The sequence below is a fragment of the Mirounga leonina genome, unplaced genomic scaffold (genome assembly GCF_011800145.1).
Source record: "Mirounga leonina isolate KUSES-001 unplaced genomic scaffold, KU_Mleo_1.0 Mir_151, whole genome shotgun sequence".
Classification (NCBI taxonomy): Eukaryota; Metazoa; Chordata; class Mammalia; order Carnivora; family Phocidae; genus Mirounga; species Mirounga leonina.
In genome coordinates this window covers 92,614,882-92,626,787 of record NW_023270377.1, presented here as the reverse complement: position 1 = coordinate 92,626,787, position 11,906 = coordinate 92,614,882, and the positions used below count along the sequence as shown (strand labels likewise).

The following is an 11,906-nucleotide window of genomic DNA, read 5'->3' as shown; positions in this document are numbered from 1 at the left end:
ATTGCATTATTTGTTTCAGAGGTACAGATCTGAGATTCAACAGTCTTGCACAATTCACAGCGCTTACCAGAGCACATACGCTCCCCAGTGTCTATCACCCAGTCACCCCATCCCTCCCACCCCACCCCCCACTCCAGCAACCCTCAGTTTGTTTACTGAGATTAAGAATTCCTCATATCAGTGAGGTCATATGATACATGTCCTTCTCTGTTTGACTTATTTCGCTCAGCATAATACGCTCCAGTTCCATCCACGTCGTTGCAAATGGCAAGATCTCATTCCTTTTGATGGCTGCATAATATTCCATTGTATATATATACCACATCTTCTTTATCCATTCATCTGTCGATGGACATCTTGGCTCTTTCCACAGTTTGGCTATTGTGGACGTTAATTGACTATGTTATCTGTAAGGCTTCCAGTCAACAGTAGGCTAATTGTCAAGTTTTGGGGGAGTCAGTTACACGTGTATTGGGGGGTAACACTACTAACCCCTATATTGTTCAGGGGACAACTTTAATAGGTTTAAGAACTTCTAAGAAGATAAGGATAATTTTTTAGGAATAATTAAGTCACTTGAACTTCATCCTGTTGAAGAGGGAACATATGATCCATCTGGGATAGTTTATCAATAGACATAAAAAGCATATGTGATATTCTTGACTGATCTTTTTTTTTTTGCAAATGAATTCTGAAAAGAACTCTAGAATGTTCTCCCACAAAACTTTAATGTTATTTTGAAACATGGAAATCTGCCTGCCTAATTACAGAGATGTTGACTGATGTAGTGTATTGGGCTCTATATTATACAAGTCTTTATAAAGTCTTCATAAGGCAGCTTTTTCCCCTCAAAATTAGATGATTGTAAAAGGTTCAAATCAGATATTTTCTACACACACACACACACACACACACACTTATGTGTCTGTTAGTCTTTTTTTCTTTTAAAGATTTTATTTATTTATTTGACAGAGAGAGACATAGTGAGAGAGGGAACACAAGCAGAGGGACTGGTAGAGGGAGAAGCAGGCTTCCCGCAGAGCAGGGAGCCCGATGTGGGGCTCTATCCCAGAACCCTGGGATCATGACCTGAGCCGAAGGCAGACACTTAACAACTGAGCCACCCAGGCGCCCCTGTCTGTTAGTCTTGATAGTTCATATGTTTCTGTGGTAGCTTTAGCTCATTTGTCTCAGAAATAAGAAAGCATTTTATACAGTTTGGTAACGTATTTGTAAACTAACTGATGTATAGAATAGAGCAGATTTTTACATTAACAAATGTACGTTGAGTATTTTTATTAGCCAAGACACACAAAGGTCTCTGTGTAAAGACTGTAATTTATAAATTGATTTTAAAGGCAGTTAACAATGGGAATGCTGAAGATGTTTTTAGTGCGTAAAATTGGGTAAAATAAATTTTTTAAGGGAAAATCAAATTAGATTGCTATATACTCTACAGTGGGAGAAATGATGGAAATCTAAAATGTTATTCATAACTAACTTATGGTTCTAGATGTAAAGGTGGTGTATTAAGTACCCCTGATACCATATTTACGGAAGAACATGTAAAATGAAATTTTTCTTTAAATTATTTGAATCTGATACAGAAAAAGAAAAAATGACTGTAGAAGTTCACCTACTTGTTCAGTGTTAAAATTTTTAAATATTACAGCTTTAATGGTTTGTACTTTGTTATGTGATACTGTGTTTACATGATAGTAGTTACTCCACAAACATTGAGTGCATGTTATATGACAAGCAGTGTGCAAAGAAGTTATGATTTTTTTAAAATAAATAAATAAGAAATAGTGTTTTTCCTAAGGGACTTATATTCTAGTGAGAGAGGGGAAAAAAAAGTTTGTCTTTTTCTACTGTGGGAATGACTAGGAACATAATCAATTTGAGCTATTTTGTAATGCCTATGAACATTTAATACATTTCAGTCTGTTTCATATCATTTTAATGAATTTTTTCTTTAGAATGCCAGTTGTGGGTTTAAACCTGTGCTGATAATATAGCCACTAACTGGAAGTGGGTTAATTTCACATTTCTTTACTATTTTAACATGGTTACTAGGAAAATTTTAATTACAATTGTGGCTCACATTTCTATTTGATGGTGCTGGTTTGAGCTATAAACTCTTAAAAAGTAGTGCCAGTTAACCTAATGAAAAGTATAGACATTTGTGTGTGTCAACAAGATTACTGTTGGATCTCACTGTAGTAATTTGTTCTTAAAGAAGTTTGCACATTCAAGCTAATTTTAAATAGAGGGCTTATTTAGAAGTTGAAAAAGTAATGATCATGTTTCTTTTCTGGTCAAAAATCTTGAGATCATGAAAACTGTCATAGTTTCATGCTTAGAAAAAAAATAGCTTTGAGCAGGGAAAGGAAATTTTGAGGATTTGGGGGCAGTCTTTAGAAGGTACATTGATTCCGAGAAGATAACCAAATTTTTACACGCTCCCCACATCCTTAGATAGAAGTTTTAGTTTGTATTGCTCTAACTCAGTGACTCATAGGAGTAGCTACTTGAATTAATAATATGGTTCACTTTATGTAGACTTAAAAATCTGTTCATATTATTTTTGTTAATCAAACAAATCAGATGTTTTCTGAAATAATTATGTAATTTAAATGTCAAAATTAAATGTTGTTATTATACCATTTTACTTTTAAATTAACAGATGTGCTATAAAGTTAGTTATACAGGGTTAACATGAATGTTGTTCACCAGTGTTTATTGTACTGTGATTAGGTTTTTGGTTTCCTAGAAATTTCCTTTTTTAAGATTTTATTTATTTATTTGACAGAGAGAGACACAGGGAGAGAGGGAACACAAGCAGGGGGAATGGGAGAGGGAGAAGCAGGCAGCCATGACCTGAGCCGAAGGCAGATGCTTAACGACTGAGCCACCCAGGCACCCCTAGAAATGTCCTTTGTTGGAAGTAAAAGGGATGTCTTTTAAAAAGGGGGGGGGGATGTCTTTGACATAAGCTTCTTTAAAAAAAAACTTGATTGAGATAATTCACAGACCATAAAATTCACCTATTTATAATGTACAGTTTAATGGATGTGTTTATAGAGTTGTACAGCCATCATCACAGTCTAAGTTTATAATACTTTCTTCACCCCAAAAAGAAACCCTGTACCCATTAGCAGTTGTTCACTGATTCCTCCCTCCCTTTCAGACCTGGCAACCATTCTCTGTCTCTCAGTAGATTTGCCTTTTTTGTACATTGCATGTAAATGAAATTATATAATGATGTGGTCTTTCACTTATTATAATGTTTGCAAGATCCATCCATCGTGTAGCATGTATCAATGCTTCATTTCTTTTCGCTGCTGAGTAACATTCCATCCATCATGTAGATAATACCTCATCTTGTTTATCAGTTGATGGACATTTGGGTTATTTCTGCTTTTTAGCTATTGTGAATAATGCTGCTGTGAACAACCCTGTACAATTTTTTGTGTGGACATATGTTTTCATTTCTCTTGGGTATATACCTAGGAGTGGAATTGCTGGGTTGTATAGTAACTCTAGACCTCAGTAATCTTGGAAGAAAGTAGCCATACCATTTTACCTTCCACAAGCAATGTGTTAAGGGTTCCAATTTCTCCGCATCCCTGCCAACATTTGTAATTGTTATTGTCTGTCTTTTTTTAATCGTCATTATTATTATTATTATAGGCATCCTAGTGAGTATAAAGCATCTCATTGTGGTTTTGATTTGCATTTCCATAATGACTAGTGTTATTGAGCATCTTTTCATGTGTTTATTGGCCATTTGTAGTATGATTTTTGGGGAAATATCTACTTATCCCTTCCCCCCCCCCCTTTTTTTTAAAGTAGGCTCCACGCCAGGCAGAGCTTGAACTCATGACCCTGAGATCAGGAGTCGGACGCTTAACCCACTGAGCCATCCAGCGTCCCCCCTTTCCCATTTTTTTAAATTGCGTAGTCTCTCTATTAAATTGTAAGAGTTCTTCATATATTCTGGTACGAATCCCTTATCAGATACAGGATTTGCAAATATTTTCTCCCATTTTATGGGTTATCTTTTTCACCTTGCTGATGGTTTCATCTGTAATACATGCATTTAATTTACTAGGATTTTTCTTTTGTCACTTGGGCTTTGATGTCACATCAAAGAAGACATTGCTTGATCCATGGTCATGAAGATTTATTCCTGTTTTCTTCTAAGAGTTTTATAGTTCTGGCTCTTAACATTTAGGTCTGTGATCCATTTTTAGTTAGTTTTTGTTTATGGTGTATTGAAAAGATTTTTTTTTCTCCATTGAATTAAATGTTTATTTCTGGAAACTATTGTATTTTATGATCTTTATGTCTTTCCTTATACTATTGCCACGTGGTCTTAATTCCTATAGCTTTGTAGTAAGTTTTGAATTCAGGAAGTATGAGTCTGCTGACTTTGTTTTTCTTTTTCAAGATTGCTTTTGCTATTCTTGCATTTCCATAGAAATTCTAGGATCAGCTGGTAAGTTTCTGCAGAAAAGTTGAGATTTTGACAGGGAATGTGTGAATCTGTAGATCAGTTTAGGGAATACTATCCAAAACAATATTAAGTCTTCAATAATATTAGTTCTTACTTGTTTAGTCATCTGAAGGAAAGTGGACTTTTAAAGATTTATGTGGGATATTTGAATACCTATGCAACTTGTTTCCCAATAATCTCTATTTATTGTTGGCTGGTAGGAGCTGAGTGTATAAGGAGCCGGGAGTAGAGACTTAACTATGAAATGCTACATGTACTTTGTAAGTTGAATTTTTTTTTTGTTTTTGTAACAGATTCATAATGGTAACATAGGCTCCATAAATAAGTTTTTAAATGCCAAGTTACATTAAGCATTTAAATACTTTTAAATATCATGTAATTAGTCTATGGAAATCAGGCCTTGTTCTTTTAATTATTACTGCTTTTAAGCAGTACTTGAATACTAGTCAGTCTTTATTAAACCAGCTCTCTTTTAGATGTAATTAGAAATCCCAAATAACATCCAACCTGAAGACTTTTTTATTTCTCAGTATAAATTTTGTTATGTTGACAGTATTACACTCATGCATAATTATACAGGTAGGAAAACAGTGAAAATACCAGACTGAGTTAATGACATTTTCTGTCATACTGAGATGTCAGTCTTTTCAGTGCATCAGAATTAAGGATATGAACCACTTAACTTTGTACTGGAATTTTTGTCTAATTGGTCAAGCTTAGTGATCTTTGTTTTAAACAATGGACATTTTGACTTATTCTGTATTTTTTTCTTTGTTGAGGGGCTGTTACCCCCTTATTATATCTAAGTTTCTACTTCCTTTTTCCTATTCTAGGACCTTTGTGGGAGTCTTCTAAAGTTATGCCATTACCATTTTTCTTTATCTATAGCCTTAGGTGTGTGGTTTCCCAATTTTGAGCTGTGACACCTAGAACTAACTGTGTATTCATTAATGAAGGCTTTTGAAGGCACAGGAAAATAGTTATCCTAGTCTTAGGGGAGGGGGTAGTTTGGGGGCAGTTAAGGAACAGGGCAGAAGTGGCTTCACCAGCCTGTAGGGCCTAAAGGTGAAACCTAAGAACAGATGAGAACAAGCCTATTGATGACGTATTAGCAAATAGAAGGTGGACTTGGAAGTCTTTTCTTTGCTTCTGTTAAGACTCTTTTGGATTAGGGGCGCCTGGGTGGCTCAGTTGGTTGAACGACTGCCTTCGGCTCAGGTCATGATCCTGGAGTCCCGGGATCGAGTCCCGCGTCGGGCTCCCTGCTCAGCGGGGAGTCTGCTTCTCCCTCTGACCCTCCCCCCTCTCATGCTCTCTCTATCTCATTCTCTCTCTCAAATAAATAAATAAAATCTTAAGGGAAAAAAAAAAAGACACTTTTGGATTAGGAAATTTAAAGTTGAGTAATAAACCAGCTATGGGTAGTTCTTTTTTTTTTTTTTTTTAAGATTTTATTTATTTATTCATGAGCGAGAGAGAGGCAGAGGGAGAAGCAGGCTCCCAAGGAGCAGGGAGCCCAATGTGGGACTCGATCCCAGGACCCTGGGATCATGACCTGAGCCGAAGGCAGACGCTTAACCGTCTGAGCCACCCAGGTGCCCAGCTATGGCTAGTTCTTAAATACAGATGTACACACAAGGTGTATGCACAAAATTAATTACTAAAAGAATAAAGACCAGAATGATTCATTTGAAACTGACTGGTATAGCCATCATCAGTGATTTAGAAATTACCCAGGCTTTTGTTAATTCTAACTGACCTTGCCTCCAAATATCAAGGTTGAAGCCAGCAGTGGAGAGTCAAGAATGTCAGCAGTGAGGGCATCATGAGCAGAAAGGGGAGACAGCGGCCAGGAATGGGCAGGAGGAGAAAAGATGGAGAAGGAAGGGAGTCAGATCAAGTGGTAGGAATGGAAACATATAAAGGACTAGAAAAAGAGAAGGGGGTGACAACAGCTGGAGGGAGAAGGGACAAAAGAAATACTGGTGTATTGAAGTGATTGAAGTAATGTTGTGTGTCATCACTTTAGTGTGTCTGAATCTGCTTAGTTAGGGCTACCATGGAACCTTTAAAGAATTCAGTTTAACTGTGAAAGGAAGATGAGCAAGAAAGAAAGGAATTTTTAAAAGCATGCTCAGTCACTTTTTAATTTTAAGATCAGCAGTAGCAATACACAGTTGTTTAATTTTACAACATAGTAATGATAGTATTTGAGTCCTGTTACTCTGGGGCACTATTCTAAGTGCTTTACATATATTGATTCATTCAATCCTCACCACAGTTTTATAAGCAGATACTGTTTCTCCCATTTTACAGATGCGGAAACTGAGCCACAAAGAGAATAAGTAATTTGCCTAGGCTAGTCAGATAACAGAGCCAGGATTCCACTGAGGCAGCCTGACTACTGTGCTACAGCTAGCTTCATCACCTCCACCTCCCCCTCTCCATGATTTATATGGTATATTTCTGTAGAAATTTGTCTTGTTTTGAGAACATAATATCCCTTTGAAATAGTTGTACATCTGCTAGGCTGGCAGACTCTGGACACTATTTAAAAATCAGTTTTTATTTCCTTTAATTATAGTAATTCAAGAAGGTTTATTAAATTAGATAACAACACAAGGATGGATAGTGCACGGTCCCTGTCCCCAGTGAACTAAATCTCAGTTTGTAGTTGTTTGCTCACTCAAACCAAGTATCTGCTCCAATACTGGTGTGAATTCTTTGACTTTGAACCAAGTTTACATGCATTAATGAATGTTTGTTGCCTTCAAAAAGGACCCTCACCTTTAAAAGCCACAGACCAACTAATAATATAGCCATTACTTAGAACTTCTGGAATTCTTTTCCTTTCAATAAGCCACACAACAAAATCAGCTTTCTATACAAAAAGCAGAAGTACCTAACTTGATTACCTTCTTTAGTCATCCTTAAAATTAAAGCCTCACATGGATATTCACAAAGTATTATCTAAAAAGGTGTTTTGTTTTTACAGCCCTGATGGAGTAAAATGTTTGCAGGCTATAGAGGAGGAAATGTGAATGGAGTTAGTGGATTTCACCAGAACTTTGGAAGAGTGTTGGGTATTAGTGTTGCACTGGAGGAGGATGAGAATTGAGCCCTATTTAGAGGGAACAGAAAGACTTCTGTGAGGAGTGTGGGTAAATAAACCAGGAATCTACCCTGAAGATCATTGCTTAGCTCTCTGAACATTTGATTTTTTTAATTATTTGTAGAACTTTAGAACCATTCACTAGTACACATACTTTGTTTCCATTGAGACTATCTTGTAATGAGAAAAGCAGTGTGGTTTGAAAGTACTTGTTGGTATTGAGGCTTACAAGAAGTCTGAAGAGAATGAAGCGGTCACTGGGACTCCTAAGAGATTTTACCAAGAAGAACTCATTGGAGACTTTCAGAGGTACCTTTTAGGCGAGTAAGAAATCCTGGATCATCTGGCAGTTAAGAAGGACATTTATGTATTAAGTTCGGTGTAATTTGACATTGGACTTGAGTCTGTATTGCTTCACTCTTTTGTAAATAGTTCTGGCATTTGATGGCTGGTTTAGCCATTCCCCTCTTAGATATGACTTAGATAAAAAGTGAGAGATTGTGGGAAACCGAGAGTATCTTTATTGTTTCTTGCATTTCTTACCCCATGCTATTGGCTCTTAGAATTTACTGTGGGATTTGGGATACTTCGAATTTAACATCGGTGCCCTTATAATTATATGTGGATTATCCACATATCATTCATTTGGCAAATACATTGAACAGCAGCTGCACAATGGGAGACAATGGGAACATGAATGAGTAATGCAGTCTCTATATTTAAGCTGCTTCTAGACTGGTAGGGCAGACAACATTAATAAGCCAGAAGTTAGAATACAGTGAAAGTACAATAATAGAGGTATGCAGCTTCCTGTTGAATAAAGAAGGACGCTTCACTCTGACTCAGGAATTTTCCTTAGGATGAAGTAAGCCTTTAAATAGAAAAGGAATTAATCAAACAAAGTAGGTAACAGTATAGGAAATTTTCAGCATGTGGAAGAAATAACTGAGCTCGGAAATGATTATCCACTCTCTTGTACTTTCTACATTTCAGAAAACTGTCTGCATGACTGCTTAAGTTTAGTTGGTATTTCAAGAATATTAACTAATTTTGGTGTTGCTTAATTAAATTTGTTGTAAAGATAACAGTTTATTCTCAGTCTGTGAAAACTAAGAATAAGTTGCTTTTTTGAGCATTCTCAATTTTGACATCTTTTCCTTGTTGTAATTTTAATTCTGAAGGATGGAAGTAAGTTGAAAGTCCCAAGTTGAAATTACTCAGTCCTTTTAAGGTAACATTACTGGTTGTTTGGAGCCAAGCTCACTTAATTTTAGGTCTGTTTTAAACATGTATAATCAGGAAGTGAATTTCTTGAAGTCATTTTTACCCCATTTACTCATCTGCAAATGCAATTGGACTAGTGAAGGTCCCTTTCAGATCCAAAATCCAGTGATTAAATTTCATGGTTCAGCATTATTTATAAGTTGTTTTAAAAGCTCAGAGGAAAGAGTCCTCCTTGTATCAGAAACTTTCTCCTCATGTTAACTACCCAAATCATGTAGCATGATTTATGCTTTCTCTCCTCCCCTCCCTCTTTTGGCATTGTTTCTATATAGTGATTGATGACCCCCAAGATACAGTGAGACTCAGTGTTCGTCTCTTGAAAAATAATGAATCTGAATCTTATCATTTAGAAATCATCTTCCCATGAGAAATTTCTTCTGTGTAATCTTAGATTATTTGAATTTAGAATGTGCCTATTTTCTGAGTCAGCAATAAATTTTGTTTATTACTACCTTTTTGGGTAAATATTGCTCAAAATTGATGTTTCTCTGTCTTAGTCAATGTCTTTGTAGTGCTATGTTCTTACACTTCAATCCCAAGAACATATAACTTACTGAAGCCAAAAAATATTGCATATTTCTTGATCTCCTGTTGGCAGTGTTTCTGCTCTCTTGGTTTATCCTACATGTTTATTCCCTGGGTTGGGGTTTTTTTTTTCTTACCTACTTTTAATATGCTATAGTGAAGTAATACAGATACTAGGTAGTAATCACGTTCAGAATCTTCTCATTTTGCCTTATAGACCCTTTTTCTGTCCCGAAAGCGGTATTATGTAGCTCTTAGCCACACAGTGAATTGATTAATTTAAAAGAACCCTAGAAAGTAGTGGCTGTACCTACAAAGAAGGAAAATCTGGGTATATTTTACTACTTTTTTTTTTTTTTTAAGCTATGGCTTTATTATTTTGCTTGAGGTTTTTTTTTTCCCCCTTTACCTCCACAATATGCATTAGTAAGATTTAAAGTTTCTTTTAGTTAGCCCAAATAGAAGTCTTTTTCCTTTTTCCCTTTGGTGTTCTATTTGCAAAACAAGTAAAGCAGGTTTTATAGACTAGGGTAACTAGTTTTATTTAATGAATCCCTTTATTAACTCTTATATCAATCTTAGCCCAACTCACAGTTCATACTTTTAATACTCCATTCCTTCTTTGCACACCCCTCCTTTAGAAAACAGAAGGTTTTTCCAAAATTTTTTACTTTTAAATCACCAAATGTTTATCTTTTCTGCAGATAATATCACCTACCGCATTATTTTTGGCTGCAAAAGTGGAAGAACAGGCTCGAAAACTTGAACATGTTATCAAAGTAGCACATGCTTGTCTTCATCCCTTAGAGCCACTGCTGGATACTAAATGTGATGTATGTAATAATAATTCAATTGGTGTTGCCTTCCAACTGCTGCTTATTTATTTCACCATTTAGGATGTAATACTGGGGAGTGATCTAACAGAAACAGATTTTATGTGTGTACATGAGTTTCAGTGTCGTTCTGAATCGTGTTAAGGCTGTGATTCAAAGGTGGTTATAAGTGTTTTACATTTTGTTGTTTATCCTCACAGCAAACCTATGCTATATGTAGAGGGTAAGTCATATCATCTGCATTGTTTGGCTCCATTTGAGACCAGAGATAAATAACTCTTAAATTGTCAACAATGAAAAAAAATAGAAAAAAACCCTGAACTTGCCTCTAGAACAGTAAATAGTAATTTTACAGAATTGTTCCTTTGTTAATGCATATATACTAATAGCTACCTCTCTGATACTGATCCATAAAGATGCTGTTTTACCATACTTTCATGAGAGGGTTTTTTTCATATTTTAATTTTCCTCAAGAGTAATGCTAACTTCTAAACAACTTGTTCATCATCAACATTTTTTTTTAAAGGATTTTATTTATTTATTTGAGACAGAGAGAATGAGAGAGAGAGAGCACATGAGAGGGGGGAGGGTCGGAGGGAGAAGCAGACTCCCTGCTGAGCAGGGAGCCCGATGCGGGACTCGATCCCGGGACTCCAGGATCATGACCCGAGCCGAAGGCAGTCACTTAACCAACTGAGCCACCCAGGCGCCCCATCATCAACATTTTAATAGACCATTTTGAAAGTGCCATTTTAAAATGTTATGACATCTTTTTTTTTTTTTTTTTTAAAGATTTTATTTATTTGAGAGAGAGAGAGCACATGAGAGGGGGGAGGGTCAGAGGGAGAAGCAGACTCCCCGCTGAGCAGGGAGCCCGATGCGGGACTCGATCCCGGGACTCCAGGATCATGACCTGAGCCGAAGGCAGTCGCTTAACCAACTGAGCCACCCAGGTGCCCCAAAATGTTACAACATCTTAAAACAGAAGCTAGAATTCTAGGCCTTTAAATTCACTTTCCCAGCACTTGTATTATAGGTGAATTCCTTTATCAGGAACTTGTAACTACTAAATGACTGCCAGATTATATTAGTTTACTTTCATTTAGTTAATCCTAAAGTCCAGATTAAGTATATCTGATATAAAAAAAAGTGTATCTGATTTTTTTTTAAGTATATCTGAGTTTATTAATGACAAGTTTTATCTTAGATGTTGGTTTTAAGGGAGTGAGATACTAATGTAACCATTCAATAATAAAGAATGTGTGATTATTCAGAGATTGTTCTTGTAATTTCTATTAACTTTACAAATTCAGAATTAATTTTGGTGAATACTTAGGGTATTGTTCAAATAATAGAAATCTATGCTTTAAAAAAATCATCTAGTGACCTTTTTAAAATGGGACATAAATAAAGGTGCTTTTCACTCTGAGTTTAGCAACATGTCCTTACATGAATATTTATGTATGATGTATTGTTTTTTATCACCTTACACTCAGTTGTCATAATTTAAGAAATTTGATAATGGTAGAAATTTTTCATACTCTTTATTCCCAGAGTAATTATAGTAGGGGAATGATTTGTTGAAGTTAAAAGAGAAGGCCCTCTATTTCCCCATGGGTGTATGATAACGTTC

General features: G+C 35.9%; 1 protein-coding gene across 2 annotated transcripts in view; it reads left to right on the top strand.

The window, feature by feature from the left end:
• Nucleotides 1-11,906, top strand: part of CCNT2 (cyclin T2) — a 39,378-nt gene that overhangs the window by 11,469 nt on the left and 16,003 nt on the right. For both annotated transcript variants that reach the window (XM_035008152.1, XM_035008151.1), the window contains exon 3: nt 10,145-10,273. In XM_035008152.1, the coding sequence (XP_034864043.1) occupies nt 10,145-10,273 (129 nt within the window). The remainder of the gene's footprint in view (nt 1-10,144; nt 10,274-11,906) is intronic.